The sequence below is a fragment of the Oryzias latipes genome, chromosome 19 (assembly GCF_053564925.1).
Source record: "Oryzias latipes strain Hd-rR chromosome 19, Olatipes_Hd-rR_3.1".
NCBI lineage: Eukaryota > Metazoa > Chordata > Actinopteri > Beloniformes > Adrianichthyidae > Oryzias > Oryzias latipes.
Genome location: NC_136255.1, coordinates 21,467,711 through 21,487,200, shown reverse-complemented (window position 1 = coordinate 21,487,200; position 19,490 = coordinate 21,467,711). Strand labels below are relative to the sequence as shown.

Here is a 19,490-nt window from a genome sequence, read left to right as displayed (position 1 = left end):
CGTCAAGCCATTCACTCCCCCGCCTCTTCCTCTTTCAGAAAGTCACACTAATAAGTTACACTAATAATCCCAGTGACGTGCGGTGAGGTTAATGGCTGGTGAGGCACTGACGTCATCAGTCAGATTTACAAACATATGAACCATACTGAGTAACTTATTCACCATTTGATTGACAACAGTTAACATTTTGTTTTAAATATCATTTCAACGTGTTTTTTTTTCATATACAAACTGCAGCATAGAAAAAAGCACAAACGTTATTATTGTCTTACCTTTACTTGTAAATAAAGTCCATACGCCGCTCCTTCTGAAGAAAATGACTTGCTGCTTGCTATCACTTATTCTAGTATTTTTTAGCGTCATAATCTCAGGGCTCACCGGCGCCCCCTAACATGAGGCACGAGAATGTCTGGCCTCACCCAGCGGCTTTTTCGCCGGTGTTTAGCGCTCAGCACAAGAAACACGTCCCTCACATACAGTTATTTATAAAAACAAACACTGAACATCATATACATCTGCTAAATTATGTAAACTCAGCTCATATGGTACAAGTGATTGGACATAGAGAGAGACAGCAGTACCGTCTGACTGCATAGGTATTGCGCAATCCAAGGTCGTCACTTAGTATCTGAACGGCAAATGCGGAAATTCAGCGAATTTGAAAAGAAAAACCACCCAAAAATGGTACATTTAAATGGAAAATGACTGCAAAGCACAAATTACTGATTAAATATAATAATTGAATTTATTTTTTCTCTTTTCTTCCCATACTGACAGGTGAGGCTGTGCCTCACCTGCCTCTCCTGACTGCATGTCACTGAATAAACCGAAGATGACAGCATCTTTTTTTATTTAAAAAAGAAAATTGAAAACAGATGAGAGCGTAAGGCCTCCTGTGTTGGACAGATTTTACTGTTACAATAGAGGATTATGAATCTTCTGAAACCGAGGTGTTTACTTGTATAAAAATTTGAGGTTAAACTTTATTTATATTAAATATGTTTTGGATACTTTTTTTTTTTTTTTTTTTGGGGGGGGGGGGGGGGGGGGGAGGGGACCAGACGGAAGGGAACAACATCTTTACGTCTCCTGTTTAGCAAATGACTCTAATTTGCCATCAGTGTTTGCAATTTGAACGATGGCGGCGTCAACCCTCCCCTCCCATCAGCATCCTAACCCAGCGATCCCCCGGTTGGTAAAACACTCTGTGAGCTGCCAAACTTTTTACGTGACCCATTTCCATAATTTACACTTTTAAACAAAGCTCCATGGAGCTCAGCAGATTTTATTTATTTATTTATTTATTTTTCCGGCTGATGCAGGGAGAGTTCCTCCTGGAGTGATTTCTCTATTAACACAAATGTGCACACAATTACACCAAAATAACAAACAAACAGATAAAGACACTAATTAGGGCTCTTTTTCTCAAAATCACAAAGGACAAAATCGCTGAAGGCAATTAAATGTTGCCGCATTATTCTAGCGTTCAAGAGAACAGAGGAGATGAGGGTCGGGATTCAACAACGCAGTTAAACAGTTCAGCTCACATCCCAGAATTCCCCGTCAGATCCGTCACTCAAACATGACTCGCCAGCCTTTAAGAGTCTGAAATGACCTATTTCTTGACTTACAAGACACACAACAGCAAGCTTACATCCATCTCCCTCTCCTCCTCCAGCCCCCACATCACCCGTGTTGCCATGGATACAGCCTCTCATCTCTGGAAATGAGAAATGCGAGGTGTAAAGGAGAGTGAGAGAACAAGCAAGGGGAAAGTGAGGACAGATGGAGGACTGGGCAGAGATGATGAGTGCGGAAAAGAAGTAAAGATGGAGGGACAGAGTGCTGAAGAGTGTTTACAAAAAAAGAGGGGAGGGGGGTAAAAATAAATAGGAGAACTCTGTTCTTTGTTTCCTGCTAAGTGACAACAAACCTTTCCAGTCAGTTTTATTACCACAAAACTGTTATCCATCACAGACAAGGGCAGAACTGTAGTCAGATTTGCCCTTGGAGGTATTTTTAGATATTTTTCGGTCGGCTGGATTTACCTCCAGCTTCTATGCGTCCATCTAACACCATGAGAGGAACGTGATTCAATTATTTAGACTTGCCCGTGCAACAAAAAGCCTCTGAAGGATGGTGGTCTTCTGAGGCTGTGTGCCAGATTAGTAGTATTCATGTTTGTGCACAAATGTTTTCCAAACTGCAAACTTATTCAGTTGAATGTTGTTTTTAAAAAAAACTCCTTTGTGATGCCTTTGAAGGACATCAAAAAAACTCTCAGACATGCATTGATTATTATACTCATCTAGCTCGTCCTTCTATCTGCACAGAAAGAAAGTAAAAAACATTTTTGCTAGACTCCTGATAGCCTTGATTTCCCAATAAATTGTCTGCAACAACATTGCTTTTAAAAAACTATTTTCCAAAAGTCAATTTTTTAGGTAAATGCCATCTGACAACGCCACTATGTACATTTTGTGCATTTTCCACGCATCAATGTCATGGCAAGCTAGCCGAGACAAACCCAGACGCTGGAACCCGGAAGGAAAACACAGGTGGGTTATGAGGTAAGTAATAAAGTTTGTTTTTGTCCGGTGAGGCGTGGAGTTGTGGCGAAGCGGGAGGCTGGATAATGGCTCGTAGCAAAACTGGAGGTTCAGCAGTGGGTCGTGGCGTGACTGGAGGTTCAGCAGTGGGTCGTGGCATGACTGGAGGTTCAGCAGTGGCTCGTTGCGTGTCTGGAGGTTCAGCAGTGGCTCGTGGCGTGTCTGGAGGTTCAGCAGTGGCTCGTGGCGTGACTGGATGGATCCGTGAGGAACTGCTATTCAGGAAGGCTGGAGACTCAGGTGACCATTCGTGGTAATGACGTCCTAAGAACGAGGCATAGAACAGAATTAAACGAGAGCAAAGATACATGGACTAAGTAAACTTGGAGACCTTTAAGAGGCAACGAACTAGCGATGAATACTGGTTCAGGATCTCCTTAAGAAGGTCTGGAGGCTTGATGAGTTGAGTGGACACAGCTGAGTCGAATCAGGAACCAAGCAGAGAGGGGAAGGGAAGGAGAACTGCCAGAGGCACCATGACAGTACCCCCCCCCCCCCCTCAACGACCCCCACAGGCCTCGACGTCTCAGAAGAAAGGTTCTGATTATAGGTGGAAGTTTTCACGTGAGGTGACGGAACCGAAAGCGGAGTTGTTGCCGGAAGATGGAATGGATGCGGCGGCTGTAGGATTAGAGTATTGTCCGGTTAGTTTGAGGAGGGTTTGTGGCATACCGTCGATGCAACAAAACAGGTCTTGTTGAGCAGAAGCCATTTGGGTCAAAGCCTCAGCTTGGCGTCCCAGCATGATTCCTTGTCGGGTGACTGCGAGACAAAGGCCTTCCGGGTCAGCTGGGTCTGGAGTTTGGCCAGTTCGTTCTTTCATGGCAAGCTAGCCGAGACAGACCCAGACGCTGGAACCCGGAAGGAAAACACAGGTGGTTTATGAGGTAAGTAATAAAGTTTGTTTTTGTCCGGTGAGGCGTGGAGTTGTGGCGAAGCGGGAAGCTGGATAATGGCTCATAGCGAGACTGGAGGTTGAGCAGTGGCTCGTGGCGTGACTGGATGTATCCGTGAGAAACTGCTATTCAGATTCGGCCGACGGGTCTTTATATGAATTCGGTTTCAAACTGTTCAAAAATTTTGGTCGGTTGAGATTTACGCAGTTTATGTGTATGTTAATGTAGTTCTAAGCAATTACTACGTAAATCTTATGCGGTAGTGTGGGATTTTTGCGAGATGCTTACGTAAATTTGTGTCTGTCCACTTTCGTTCCACATATGTCTAATGGACTTTTCACGCATGCACCACCCATGTAAAAGTTTTATATCGCGTATACGGGCCACCTATCACATTGGAATGACGTAATTGACGCACAAATCACTAATGAATTGCATATAAACAGCGCAGTAATCATGCACGGTTCATGTTCTACTTTGATTTATGTGTTCTTTGTGTGGTTTATTCATACTTCTTTCGTGGTTTTAATGATGTTCATTCGTGATACATCTGTGAAAATTCCATGTAAAGACCACAACTTTTCTTACTTTTTCCGTTTATATTCACATATGACCACATATGACCGATGTGCAAAATGTACGTAGTAGCTTTGTGACATGGCCTTAATATCAGCGCATTTTGCATGTAGGGTTATTCTTTTCTCCAGCTCTGTACAGACACTTGAACCTAATTTGATCCTTGTAGTTAGGCATGCCCAAAGTCTGGCGCAAACATGGCCCTCTTTGCAAAAAGTGTGAACATTTTGGATGTTTCCAGATGGTTTAAGACACCAGATTTTGAATATATGACAGCAGTGGTATAGTAATCAGAAATATATGTCAGTTAGTTACTGTAACAGGTCTTTATGTAAAATTCTCACAAATGTATCACACAATAACTACATTAAAACCACGGAAGACGTACAAATAAACCCCGCAAAGAACATGTAAATCAACATAAAAGTCAAATCTATCCCAAAGTCTGTGCGTTACCTACATAGAGTTAACATGATATGTGCGCCATATACGCAATATAGACGTTATACGTTGGTGGTACATGCATGAAAAGTCTGTTCGACATACATGTGTCATGGAAAGGTCTGACTTAGTTCCAGCTGCGGTCTCTCCTGGAGGGCCTCCTCTTCCTGAGGTCTCCTGCAAGAGTCACAGGTGTTCTGCATCATGTGTATTATGTTCTCTCTATTTAAGCTGTGACCATTCTATGCTCTGTGTCGAAGGATCTTTGTGTCTATGCTCAAGTTCGGGTTGTGGTTTTGCTCTTGGCATTAAAAGCCTTCTACTTGAAATTGGGACCTGTGTCGATTATTTCTGCTCTTGGGTTTTCCCCCTTGGCCTCACCGTCACAACATGAACATATGTGAAACGGTCAATTTTATGTATGCATCTTGCACAGTTGCGTAAAATGTACGTAATAATTCACATAAATGCATGAAACTCACAACCGACCAAAAATTTTGAACAGCTCAAAATCAAATTCACACAAAGATCCGTCGGCTGAAACCCTGGACGGACATCTGTACACATCAACAAATGACAAACGCAAGAAACACAATTACATATATCACGCATGTGTCATACAAGTTTCATACGTGGAAAATGTGTGTTTGTGTTACACGGCCCAAAGGTTTAGTGTCATAGAATTCTGGCTGGCCATTAACCACTATTATTTTCTCCTTCTTTAGAAATTTTCAAATAGTTTGCACTTCTGTGAATTAAAAGCATCTATAAGTCACTAGAACTTTAAACTGGTTTGACTTTAAATGGCTATGCGTTTTTGAAACTAAAACCAAAAAAACAGTCTTGTGAAAATGCATAGCGACACGTGAATGCAATAGATGAACGTGGATGCCCAAAACACGTCTTTTTACAAAGACTTTTCATTGGAAGTGGCTGCTTGAACACGTATTGCCGAGGGTCATGTGAACACAAATTAAGACTTTTGTGCACTGGAAAATAACTTTTCTGCGCAGTTTAAATTAAAAAAACACAAACGTTTTTTTCCTCTGACAATGAAACATTTGAACATTAGGAACAAACTGATTCATCTTCTGAGAAAATAAAGATTCTGACATATTTACCCTTTAAGTAACAGAAGCTTGGAGAAAGTGAGCTGATCATGTACTGCTGAAAAGCTCAAATTTTTTGGTCATTCTAATAGAAATGGAAGAAGTAAAACACAGCAAACTTACAGGACTTGAACAAACCTGTGTGTTTGTATGTGAGAGGCCCAGGGTCAGGAGGTCGTGTGGTGTAAGGCTGTCTCCCTCAAACTGTTATTTTTGTTTCCTCTTGTGCATTCAGGTGCGACTCCGCCAGTGGAAGGGTGGAGATGCTTCTCAGCAGGACCTCCCTTTCTCACTTTACTGCCAGGAAAGGATGGACCGAGGTCCCCTGCACCCGCCTGGATAAGGACACAAGTTTCCTCCCTCCTTCCTTGCGCACCCGCTCTGTGCCCATCATCCCATCACTGCAGGCGTGTGACCCGGACGAAGGGCGCCAGAAGATGATTGACTGGAAACAAGCAGGGGTCCTCAAGTGGCCCCCTGCTGTGGCTGGAAAGCTGGGGCTTCCCATTAGCAGTTTTTGCTCTCAGCCGGAGACTGTTGTGTCGACGGCTGACACCGCTGGCGTTAACCCCCATGCGACCGCCAATGCTCCAATGGGACTGGAGAAGAACCTCAGCAGCATTCCAGCGCCCGTCGGCTCCGCCGAATCTACACAAGCAGAGCGAAAAAGCCTCTCCTACCCCAAGAAAGTGATCGGATCTCAAAGCGCGATCCCTCACTGCGCCCCAGAGGCTGAGACTGAGACGGGGGGAAGCGGTGTCCAAAATACAGTTCTGCACACAAGCAGTGGGAGCAGAGGTTTGAAGGCGGCAGGCCAAAGAGAAATCCAGGGACAGAGCCAAGGTCAGACACCCCCTTTGTATGGAGGCGCAAACTGCTTCCTGGCCAAAGGAGCCAGCTGCAGAGGAACTGGAAACCCTCCTGCAAGCTGATTGGATTAACTCTGTAAAGCTACAAAGACACCTTTTCCAAATGACTGTGCACCTTTGCTGGTGGCTCAGGATTGTTAGCAGGTGGGCCCATCTGTGTGGCCACATGGACCAAGAAAAAAAGACAAGAAAAAAACAACAGATGGAGATTGATTTTTGAAGGAAACTTAACAGATTGAACTGCCAGGAAAAAAAACTACAAATGAAAGAGAGAAAAAAAACTTGACACAAAAAGACATCAAACCACCCAGAAAAAAAAGAGACAAACAAACACACGTTGTGAATAAATGTGACTCAATAAGGAAAACAAAAGCGTCACTTGAGTGGGAGCTTGACTTGACAGTTTATTGAAAAAAATGCCACTATTTAAAAGGAGCTTCTACTTAGAAACCAAAATAGTGTGTCATCTCTATGTTGTTTCTCTATTGTAAAGAAATGAAATTATATATGTCATATAATATATGTCTCACAGACGTATATATATTTGACATAAAATTGTGACAAAATAAAGACTAAGATAACAGTGTTATGGAGGTCTTTGATCATTCCACTGTTTGTGTATTTATGTCGCAAAGTGTCCTATATTTTAAAAATGTGGATTATTTTATAAGCTACAACAGTTTTGAAGCAGATACAGTTTTTAAAGACCAACTCCGATACTCTTAAACCGTTTCAAAAGCATTCCCAGTGGTCCTTTGAGGGGCGCACTGGATTATAAGGTGCATCGTCAATAAATGGTCATACTAAGGCACATTGAGTGAGACCAAAAATTCAGAGAAAAGTTCATCAATCAGTCGGTCAGACTTTATTTAACTGCGTTCTTTAGAACCTTTTGGTAACACGCTACATGTTTGAAGCATTAGCCATGCAAGTGTATTCACAATACCAGCAGCTTCCAACTTTTTACTACACGTGAAAAAATAGACTGATACAGCTAAAACAAGCGTTAGCGAATTTAGTTCTGAAGGCCCCCTGATGCAAAATAAGTGTCAGACATTCATTTCCTTCAACCAATCAGATTTTGAGTTGGTGTCAGCAGGCCTTCTAGCAGGCTTAGGCAACGTCACAGTATTCAGACCTTCTGATTGGACAAAAGTTTCAGGAATGCCCCTTGTGCTATCTTAGATGACCCCACCCTTACATGGACGTGTTATTCCTACCATGACAAAGGTGGATAAAGGTGGAAAGATTTCATGTAATCCATGGACACCAGTGAAGATCACAAATCATTGAAGAAAAAAGATTCAGCGCTCTGTCTAGTGGGTCTAGATGACCCAACTCCCAATGGTAAAGTGCCTAGGATAGCACAAGGGATACAGGAAACATTTCCCACTTGCAGCCTTGCCCAGTTTAACACAGAGTGCACTTTTTGATCTGTGCTAAGCAACTGAACAGATTTGTGTGATTGGCGCTGATCATCCCCGTGTCTACTGCGTCTGTCGGCTCTCAGCACTGGCCTTGATGGGGCAGAAAAGGACTTATTGATGGAACTGAACCGCGATAATCTACATGACAGAGTGATCGAACTGTTTGAGGAAAGAGAGGGGGATGGATTTTGTCTTCAAATAATCAAAGTTTTTTGATGGGTGAAATGATAAATATCAAAATAATTCATTGTTTTTTGCTGGCTGTAGTTGCAAAACGAGATTTGTTTACTGTTTTGTTCATTCAGTTTATTTAAAGGCATTTATTATGGCCACAGGATTTTTAAATATGCAATACAAAGCTCGTTTCTGCATGGTAAAAAGGTTAATGAGGGGTGAAGTGATTCAGACGTAGCACTACTGAAGGCCCAGGTGTGTAAAGCACGGTCCGCCACTGGTATTTACAACAATACTCAACATAAAAAAACAGACATGCTCCGAATTATAAGACACACTATCATTTTTTGAAAAACATTGAACCCTTGTGCTGTCTTAGATGACCCCACCCTTACATTGACTTGTTCTCCCTACCATGACAAAGGTGGATAAAGGTCGGAAGATTTCATGTAATCCATGGACACCAGTGAAGATCACAAATCAATGAAGAAAAAAGGTTCAACGCACTGTCTAGTGGGTCTAGATGACCCAACTCCTAATGCTAAAGTGCCTAGGATGGCACAAGGGTTAAGTGTCCATGATAGTCCAGAAATTGCGGTATGCCATTTTTTGGCAAAAACAAACAAACATACAAAAAACAGTTTTTTTTCTAAGACATCGTTTCTCCAAAGCGTCAGTAGTTCATTAGAAATTCGCCTCCCAATTGTGGGTGGGACCGTTTGACTGTTGGCGCAGTGTCACCCCCTTCCTGTTGCCCATTACTGAGAGGTCTCTGTTTACATGCTCTACTGCTAGTTACAGCTCGTCATCTAACATTAGCGGTGCAACAAAACTGGCGAGCAATATTGGAGCTATACAGTTTTGAGGAAGATGCCAGCTCAGACATGGAAAACAAAGACGTGCCTGGATAAATGGATGCATCAGAATGGAGCGGAGCAGGGAACTTGTGGCCCGCCCAACGTATTTTCTGTCACAAATAAGCCCTTTTCCAATGGCATTTTTCTGTCTGCTCCTGATTCACAATGATTTGAATAAAGAAATACTCATGATACATGTCCGATATTATCAGAAAATGCTACGAGAACATGTTAGAAACACCATTTTATCATAGTGGGTCTTTAGAAAGTCAGCTCCTTATGTCATGTTTGTGTTCTAACTGAGCCAGATTTCGAACTTATTGCATCTTAAATCATATGTATAAAGTAGAAATGCAAAAGAAGACTTTCCCAATGTTGGAATCTAATGATGTGCAGGATTTCTGCAAGAAAAAAAACAAACATCATTCAGCACATCTACCATTCAAGGTTGGCACTAACAGCTGCGAAAGGTTGGTAAAACTTAACAAATATGTGTCACTTTGGGGTTTTTTTAAATCACTTTTCTGCTAAATAAACCTGTTTGAGTCTGTTAAAATACTGTTGTGCAGATTAAAATGAACTTCATTGATCCTTGAGGAGAAATGGAGCCAAAGAAAGCTGCAATGCAAAGATAAAAATTGCCATAAACGTGGAAGAATTTGCATTTTGAGCGCACACACCAACTGCTGGCCCGCTTTCAGCACATTTTTTTTTTCCTTTCCAGTACATTTTCAGAAGGGTACAGATTTGCATACTGTATTTATCCTGCAGCGGTCACACAGCCAGGTGTGCAAATAGCAGCAAATGAGAAATAAAACAATTTAGAGGCAGATTTTACTGAGTTTATAGGTGATACAGTTAGGCAAATACTCTAGAGATCACTGCTCCCTTTAAGTTTTCATAGAAATATTTCACTTAATATTTTATAGCTGGAAATATGAATGTGTTGATTCAAAGGCTTTTAAAAGTAATACCATTATAACCAACACTGTGGAGGCACACACAGGTATAATTCATTTTCAAGAAAGAAAGTTTTACAAGATGCCAAAATTCAAATTCAAGACAATTTTGTTTACATATGGAAATATTGCACAATAAAATAAAATGCAAATAAAAGATGCAATATAACAAATGTGTTTTTGTAAGGTATTTTCTAAAAATAACGAGCATTTTTTTTACCAAAAGTTTTATATAAAAGTATAATTATTTTATGCATGTTAACATAACAGTTTAATTACCACCATACATGTTTTATATCAAGTTAAAATAATACCTGATGTAAATATGCATTATCACACAGCTTTTAACTTCAAGAAACAAAAATATTTAGAAATGTACATTATTTTTTGGAGAAAATCATTCCACAAAATTTATTTTTTATTGCAAACAGTTTTATTTAAAGAAGAATAAAGTTGCAGATGATAAAAGTATTTTACTTTTATTAGGATTTTTGATCATCATTACCTGTGGTTAAAAAAAAAAGTAAAACTTTTTAAAGCTATTATAGAACTCCCAATTTGCTTTAAAAAATAGCCATGATTTCAGTTGTCATTATCAAATCCTAAAATGATGACAATAACCTGCACATTTCTTCTAAAAAGGCAGAGCTGAGCGACAGCGGAGATCATAGTGGGTCTAATGAGAGACCATGTGGATTTGAAAAGGAAAGGATCAGCCTTTGATCTCAGCTCACATAATGTTTGAGATGCTGCTGGAAGCATGGTGTGAATGAGTTGCTATCTCACCATTCAGCTGCCCTTCAAAATAAAAAAAAACACACACACACACACACACAAAAGCAGCTAAAACCCCACTTGAGGGAATCGTTCTTTTGTCAATATCTGTGGTGCATCTAAGTGCGCGCTTAACAAAAGCCGTCAGGAGTCGGGGAATGCTCACAATGCAAAGCAGCGGTGATACACTTAAGCAGCAAAAAAAAGGGTTATGGAGATGAAAAAGTCTCTCCTTATTATGTGAAATGAGTGGGGTTTGTCTGAGGTGGGCTCCGTGACTGCTCAATTAATCCTCTCCGGTGTTGACTCTAAAATGTTTTTGAGAAATGTCACACTTGCTGGTCTCTCCTTCTCAGTGCGAGAGGAATACTAATGAGTCAGGAGCGCAGGGGAACAGTAAAGTTCCCCACCAGATGGTGCAGAGATTATGAGGACAGTGTGTCTGCATGTGGGCTGCAGTCGTTCCAGTGTGGATGTCTGCAAGAATCTCTATGCAGCTCCACCACATCAGGACATGTTTATTACTGTCGGGAGGCAGGGAGGGCATAGAGAGGTGGTTTCTTTCTTTAATTCAACTTGTTTGAATTGGGTTTTTTTTTGCAACTGAAATTGACAGAGACTCACTAGAACAGTAAAAAATATTTTCTCTTTTTTTTTTTTTTGTCTCCAGTTACAATGCCTTTGGAAACCAGGAGCCTCGGAGATGGATCACAACAAACCTTTTTTCTAAAAAGTTTTTTTTACAATTAAAAACAAAGGTAAAAAAATTACATAAATAAAGTACAAAGAAATAAAAATGAAACTAATTTTATCAATAAAATCTCAAATAAAATATATTTGTCCAATGAAAAATAAATTGAATGAAATAGTTTTACCAAGCAGCAAAAAAAACTAACAGTTTCAGTAAAAACATTAATATATTATTTGATTTTATTTTAAAAAATAATAATAAAAACTAAAAAATGTTTAGACAAAATGTTCTTTAATATATGAAAAAGGAACATTTATAAAAAAATCTTCCTTCCGTTTGTCGTCTCCTGCAGCTCCAATGTGCTCCCAACCTGTACACTCCTGATCAAAATCTTTAGAGCCCTTTGGAAATTGCATGAATTTGCATTTTGCACGGCTAAATTTGAAATTAAAAAGTTTTAAGTGGAGCTTTAAATGGGAAAGAAATGGGAACGTTTGGCCGAACATTCATTAAAACAACAATTTAACTGATATGGACTTTTTATCAAAAGTTTAGGACTGTAGCACCTACACACACACACACACACAGAAGAAAAACATGTTACGTCCTTAAAACAGAAATGAAAGGGTCCAAACAAAACATTCTTGTTGTGCCAAGGGGTGAAGAGGAACGACTTCATTATTGCAAACTTCTCTTACCATCAGTCCCCAAATGTTTTCCATTGGATTTAAATTGGCACATGCAGTCCCAAAGAGTGAGGGAATTCTTATAAAGCATTGTCCTGTTAACAAAAAATCCAGTCATCACCACATAGATGAGGGGCCTCAAGTGAACTTTCTCCACTTTTGACTGTCCAATGTTTGGCATTCCTGTCCAACCGGGCAAAACACCAGGCAATATTGATTACTCATTTTGTCAGAACAACTATTGATGCTCTGCTACTTTCCTTTTTTACATGTTCTTGTTTATCCTATTTGTTTTTCGTTATATTCTTCTGTAGTTATTAAAGTAATTAACTGGCCGATCAGATCTCAATAAAAGTAGGTGGTCTCATTTTGAATGTTGGAAACATTTGACAGACTGTCCTCAGCTCGCTTTCAGTGGCAGGGATGTGGACTTCCGACAGTTTCACTCATAATTGGTGAGAGTGGTTGCCATAGAAATTTTGCTTCAGACTGATTTAGACCAATAACTGCTTAATGACATCATCTGGTTCCAACATGGCAACATCTGTGGCGTCGCTCTCGCTCAGTCCAGTTCTTTCATACAGTCGATTTGAACAATAATTTTTATTAATCCATCTTCTCATAAACAGTTTTGATTGTGGGGATAAAACAAAGTTAGCAATTGAACTGCATGAAAATGTCAAAACCACGCAAAAAAACCAAAAACCTTTTATTTATGTGGGGCTAAAGCATAACTTTAAGATCTACTTTGGGACTATGCTAAAAATTATTAACTCCTTGATGCCTTATTTTTTTTTATAGATGTGAAAACAAAAATTACTTCTGTTTCTGTTTTTGAGTAGATGCTAAACTAAGAAAATGTTGAAGCTGAAGTGGTTTGATGCATACTTGCTTCAATGGGCATCAAGGGGTTAAGTTTGACAACATTTGCATAAACAAAGATGATTAAATAAATGTATAGGATGTTAGATATGGAGGATATAAGCAAGAATATGTTATTGAATACAAATATTTTTGCAACAACCAATGGGGCTAAACATTACACATTATGCTTGTATTTCAGTCAAATTATTACAAAGAACTACATACATTGAACTATCCACCCATCCTCTACCCCCCACTAAGGTCTGTGTGGGGTCTGTGGTGGTGGTGGGGTCACTGTACCGTATCAAAGCTACATCAGGGTGAAGGCAGGGTACACCCTGGACAGTTTGCCAGTCCGTCTCAGGGTCACACACAGACAGATACACTCAGTCCTAAGGGACAGTAAAGAGTCACAAATCCACTTGTGGGAGGAAACCGGAGTGCAAACATGCAAACAGAACATGCAAACTCCTCACAGAAAACAACCTGGCCGGAATTCAAACCCTCTAGTTGAGAAATTGCCTTCAATTGAATTTGCCTTGCGAAGCAAAATCATGATCAAACACACACACACTTGTCTTCACAGCTGTTGCTCAGCCAATATCCTGGCTACCTTCACACACTGTATGAATAGAAACTGGACTTAAAGCACATCAATCATGGGTATATTTCAGAATGTTTTGGAATCCTGGTCAAAAGCTCTGATTTGTCTGGACGGAAACCTCCACGGTCTCAAGCTGATCTAGACAAAAGCCAAAAAGCGTTTTCAACTAAGACACAAGTCAGGTCCAAAAGTGCTGCTTCCTTCTGTGAGACCCAAAGCATCTCAATAAAAGCCAAAAATGCCCTGCGGTCAGGCAATGTGTCTGACGTCCCCGGAAGTGCATTAGTTTCTATTAATATTAAACAGCCATTAATGTCACTGTGCTGAAGTTTTTTTTTTTAAGTTTCTAAAAGGATGAGCACTCCAAACAGACATAAAGGGCACATTTAATTCAGACACCAGCTGTGTACACCTTTACTGGATGACTTGCCAATAATTGTATGAAAAATTGGGCCTTGAATTACAATTTACAATTCAGCTTTTCAGGAATTGTAAAAAGAAAAAAAAAAAAAAAAGTCATACTTATCAGTTACACATAAAAAGGTCTGTCACTCTTGCAACCCAACGGTAAATCTGTGATCCTTCAGTACCTCGTTTCAAAAGGCCACGTCAGACAGCCACTGCATAGTTTTTTCACATTTTTCCACATGTGTAATTTAGGTCTTTCGTGATTCATGCGTGATATAAATAAATCATAAGTGTTTCTTACGTCTGTCATTCGTCGATGTGCGCAGATGTCCGTTAAGGATTTCAGCCAAGAGGTCTTTACATGAATTCGCAATTATGTAAATCGTACGCAATTGTGCATGATTTTTGCAAGATACACGAGCAAATTTGTGGCTTTCCACGACCGTTTCACATGTGTAACGGACTTTTCACTCATGTACCACCCATATATAACTTTTATATGGTGTATTTGGTGCAAAAATTAAAATTATGTAATTGATGCATGAATCACTAATAAATTGCATATATAACAGCGCAATAACGGTTCAAGTTCTACGTTGTTCTTTATGTGGTTTATTCATACTTCTTCTGTGGTTTTAACGCCGTTAATTCGTGATACATTTGTGTACATTTTCACGTAAAGATCCCAACTTTTACTTACTTTTTTCACATTTATTTACGGATGACCCAGTTTCAGCCGTGCAATAAGCACAAAATGTACATAGTGGCTGTGTAACACGGCCTTAAGACTGTCTTCCCATACATACGGGTTTATAGTTAACACTATCTGAAGGAGTAAACATCTTCTTTACCACCCACCTAAATTTGTTTCTTGACGTGTCTTCAAATTGGATACAATCACAACCAAACCTGTCTTTCTGGCTGGTCTATAATTACATTTCTGTAAGGACAAATCTTAAGAATAGACGTGAAGATGTGATACAGAAAAATTTGCATAAAATAAGTCCAAAACCTTGGTGGTCAGGGTCTGTGCTGATGACGGCTTGTGTGCTTTGGATAAACTCATACAGGGATGGACAACTCCAGGCCTCGAGGGCACATCCCTACATGTTTTCCAACATACCCTGCTCTACCACATACCACAGCCTAGATCAGGGGTGTCCCAATCCAGGCCTCAAGGGCCGGTCTCCTGCTGGTTTTTCAGAAACCCTGCCTTGTCTTCTGTTTCTTACCTGGATCAGGTGTGTTTCACCAATAGGGAGCTTCAATGGTAGGAAAACATGTTGGACACCGGCCCTCAAGGCCTGGAATTGGACACCCCTGGCGTAGAATTTTGTTTCTGGCAAATACGCAGATTATACAGGAAAACCCCTATCCTATTTAAAAAGGGCTACATAAATAAAATTTATTAGTATTATTATATCGATGCTGATGGTCGTTAAGGACCATACTGTGCCAAAGTTAAAGACTGGAAACACCAACTAAGCTATCCAGCCACTGGAAATAAAAATGCACCTACTTTTTAGAAATAAATCTAAGAAATTGTAGCTTTACTGCTTTTGAACAGCACAGCAGGCGCCTTTATCAATTTCACTGAGGAATGCTAAATCAACCAAAGCTGTTGCTTGTTGAACCATGCTACTTTGACATGTTGGCTGAGTCTGACATGTTTTGAGTTTAAAAATGTGGCAACCTGAAAAGAGGTCATTTTGGATTTGGTATAACAGTTAACATTGAACATCATAGCAAGATAATTAGCATTTTGTTAGGATCAAATTTAAGATGCAAGATTTCTGAAAATTGTAATAGTTCTTGTAGGGTTTGATTTGATTTTTATTTTTTTATGAGTAAACGTTACCTATAAAGGGCTGTTGATTACACTCTGGTAACATTCATACATTCATTTACTTTCTAAACCCATTTATTCCCCTTCAGAATCACTGGGCTGCCAGTGTCTATCCCACCCACTCGTGGGTGAAGGCAGGGGACATCCTGGACAGGTCGCAAGTCTGACACAGGGCCACAATCACACACCCAGAGACACTCAGAGTGATAAATATATATGAACCATGTTTTTGGACAGTGGGAGGAAGCCGGAGTTCCCTGAAAAAACCCACGCATGCACGGGGCAGAACTTGCAAATTCTACACAGAAATGTCCCCACACTGGTAGCAATCAAGCATTTTTGCTATCATTTCTTTTTTTTTTAATGGTTTATTTCAAGCAATCAAACAAGAATAATACACAAAAACAATACAATAATCAATTATACATTGATACAATGACAAATCAAAATGAGGATAAATAGACATATTAATAAACATTGTTTGAAAGGTAGTGGAAGGAAGCGAACTTAAATAATCACACCCAGTTATACCGTAACCATTTTATTACATGATTTATCATTATCCGGTTCCTAACTTTTATCAGACAGAATTAGGAATCCTGAAGTATCGATAAAGCACATAAAAAAGGTGAATTGCTTAAATTATTATGGAAAAAATAACTATTTTAGAAATCAACATCAGTTATCTAAAATATATGCAGCTTATGTTAATTATAAAAATCATATCTATGATTACAAAAATAATACTATATCAGTAAAATGGACATAACACTGTTTCAAAAACCGTTATTGCAAAAATAGATCAAGTATCAAAAGTTAAAAAATTGCAAAATGATGTTACATTAGGAAAAATCATGAATCAATGTTTCAATTTTTGGAGCCAGTGAAGTAATATCATTAGAAATCAATCAATTTAACCATCTTCAATAATTGAACAAGCATTTTAATGATAATGACAGTGACATCTGACAATGACAGATAATGAATCATTTTTGCATCTGCAACTCCAATAGCCACATGTTATCCAACCATTGCGGTCACCTATGGATCTGAACAAAAAGAGGACTTTGTTTTCCTTTTGACTCGCATGCAGAAGACAAAGTCATCCAGGATTACACCAGGAGGGATTCAAAGAGATTAATAGAACAATGAAGAGCAGTTTACACATCGTAAACTCATCAGTGGAGCAGTATTACCGAGACGCGACTGTATTTAGCAACAATAGTCCATCTGCTCCTCCTTGCCATGATGATGCCCAGAAATTGTGGCCTACAATCAATGGACAAATGTTTACTGAAAACAAAGACGACAAATTGTGCTGGGAAAACAGCATTGCTGCTGTGACACAGCAAAACAAGGAGATAAATGAGATTATCTTGCTATTGGTTAGGTAATTTTTAGATAAATATTAGTAAGATACTTTTATTAGTGCTGCTCCATGCAGTATATATGAATTTATGTACCGCTTTAACCATTAGACTCCTTTTTCGGGAGACTCGGGGGGACTTGAGTGTCATTAAAAGAAGCAGCAGGTTTTTTTTAATGAGATTTTAGAACCACAGTCTTCGTTTTATATCCATTTTGAAACATGCCTCCTAATGAAAGACCGTTAGTCATGATCTCAGCAGGCTACTGGGCCTGGCTCAGTTTAGTCTTTCCCCACCCTTTCCCAATTTTGTGCGTCTGTTTTCCCTTTTGTGTGTGTGTGTGTGTGTGTGTGGGTGTGAAACCCAAACTCCCCACCAATTACCTGGCACAGCTTCTACTTTTCTGCCCATCTCTGCACAGTTGTAAGTCCCAGCCCTCCTCAAACATCACACCAGATCGTTGTTTACTTTCGCTCAGTCTTTTATAAGATCTTAATCGTGTTGTAACCATTTCTTTTTCTCGTCTGCTTTAGGTCCGCTGCCAACTTTGCCACATGTTCTTTGCCTGCCTGACTGCCTGTCAGCCCATCAGCCGATCTCAGCTTGCTCGCCAGTTGTCAATAAATCTTTAGTGACACACCCCTTGCAAGTCTGTTTTTCAGGCCAGTTTCTCCAACAATTGTGGCACAAAGTTTGACAGCATGCCTCTGTGTTAAAGAAGGTCCAATTTGGAACATGCGGCTTATTTGATATTGGCAGTATTGACAATTTCCTGTTTGCAAACAAAGTCCTTAATTAGCCAACAATCAACTCCTAGAATAATGCCTACTGTGTTTGCAGCTGCCACAGAAAGCACGGTTATCAAGTCAGAGAAAAAGTTCATTTCAGAACCAGTTCTCCAGTTAAATGATATGACAGCCTGGATTTTGACACAACTATCTGGATTTTTGACAGGTCAGAGAAGAATATGACCTGCTTCCCACTATAAAATCTGTCAAAAAGGACAGCAGTTGCAGCATGTTACCATGCTGTTGTTGCAAAAATTCCTGGGTTTAATGGTGTTCATGCACTCTAACTGGAAAAACTTACAGCATTATGACAACCAGACAGACAACAGCAATGAAACGTTGTGTGACACTGTAAAAAGCTGATGGCAGAGGGGCAAATTCTTCTAGGAGTAAATGTGAATTAACATCTAATGAAAGTTGGATTGATTGCATTCTGGCTGTAATTTTTGTTTTGCTTTGTAGAGTATTACTGATCTCCCCAAGGTGGCTGTCTGTAGTGTTGTCTACGCCAAACATCAAAAGTGTCCCATAATTACTGGTAGTGGTGGTAGATTAAAGATGATAAAACGATCCAGCAACAAAGAAAATTCTGTAAGTCACAATACTCCGTAAAAACGATTTAACGCCTTCTGAGTTCTTGAAAACCAGAATAGCATATGACGATTTGTTTTTGTTTCTTTAAGTTCGGGAAAACTGTTGCACTCTTTCTTTCTGCAAGTCATGTCAGCATAATCCATGTAGATCTTTATGACTTTATAGGAATGTATTTAGCTTTATTCATTTTAAGGCATGTTATCCTCTAATGTGCTTACCTTCATGAATAGGAAGTCCTTGGGATTCACCAATAACAATGCACAGACCGCAGATGCACACACACCACTTATACCACACATATATACATATATATATATATACATATATATACATATATATATATATATGTATATATATATACATATATATATATGTATATATATATATATATGTATATATATATACGTATATATATATATATATATATATATATATATATATATATATATACTTTACGAGCTAAATCGGAACAAGGAAGTGAAGACTTTAACCACTTCTGATTGGTCAGATTGATGATATGTGATTAAGCCTTCAAGAATGATTGGTGGAGACAGTTAAAGGGACGGGACGTTTCCAAAATACAGCCGAAGGTGCAGCTGAATCGCGGTACCTTATCAAAATGTCTTTAATAAAATAAAATAAAGGCAAAGAAAAAGTATTTTATGATCTTTTATATTCCTAACTCCTCAGTGTTTTATCAGGGCCTGTTTGGATGAACAGAGAGCTGAAATCATGGAGATGGAAAATGTTTTTAGATCAGTTAATGAGGGCAATTTCCTACGGCACACTTGACCATCTCTCACGGCACACTAGTGTGCCGCGGCACACTGGTTGAAAAACACTGGTCTAACACACTATTTACTGAAAAAGACTGGAGTAAATACAAATAACTTTTGATTATAACATTCAGCATAAAATTTGTACACCCCACATCTTAGCAGCACACGTTTA

General features: G+C 39.4%; 1 protein-coding gene across 4 annotated transcripts in view; it reads left to right on the top strand.

Moving 5' to 3' along the window:
* The window catches only part of nrg3b (neuregulin 3b), a 255,711-nt gene extending 248,622 nt beyond the window's left edge, over positions 1-7,089 (top strand). For all 4 annotated transcript variants that reach the window (XM_011487979.4, XM_011487980.4, XM_078937479.1 and 1 more), the window contains one exon: positions 5,867-7,089. In XM_011487979.4, coding sequence (XP_011486281.1) covers positions 5,867-6,563 — 697 coding nt within the window. In that variant the 3' untranslated portion in view covers positions 6,564-7,089. The remainder of the gene's footprint in view (positions 1-5,866) is intronic.
* Positions 7,090-19,490: the final 12,401 nt, after the last annotated feature.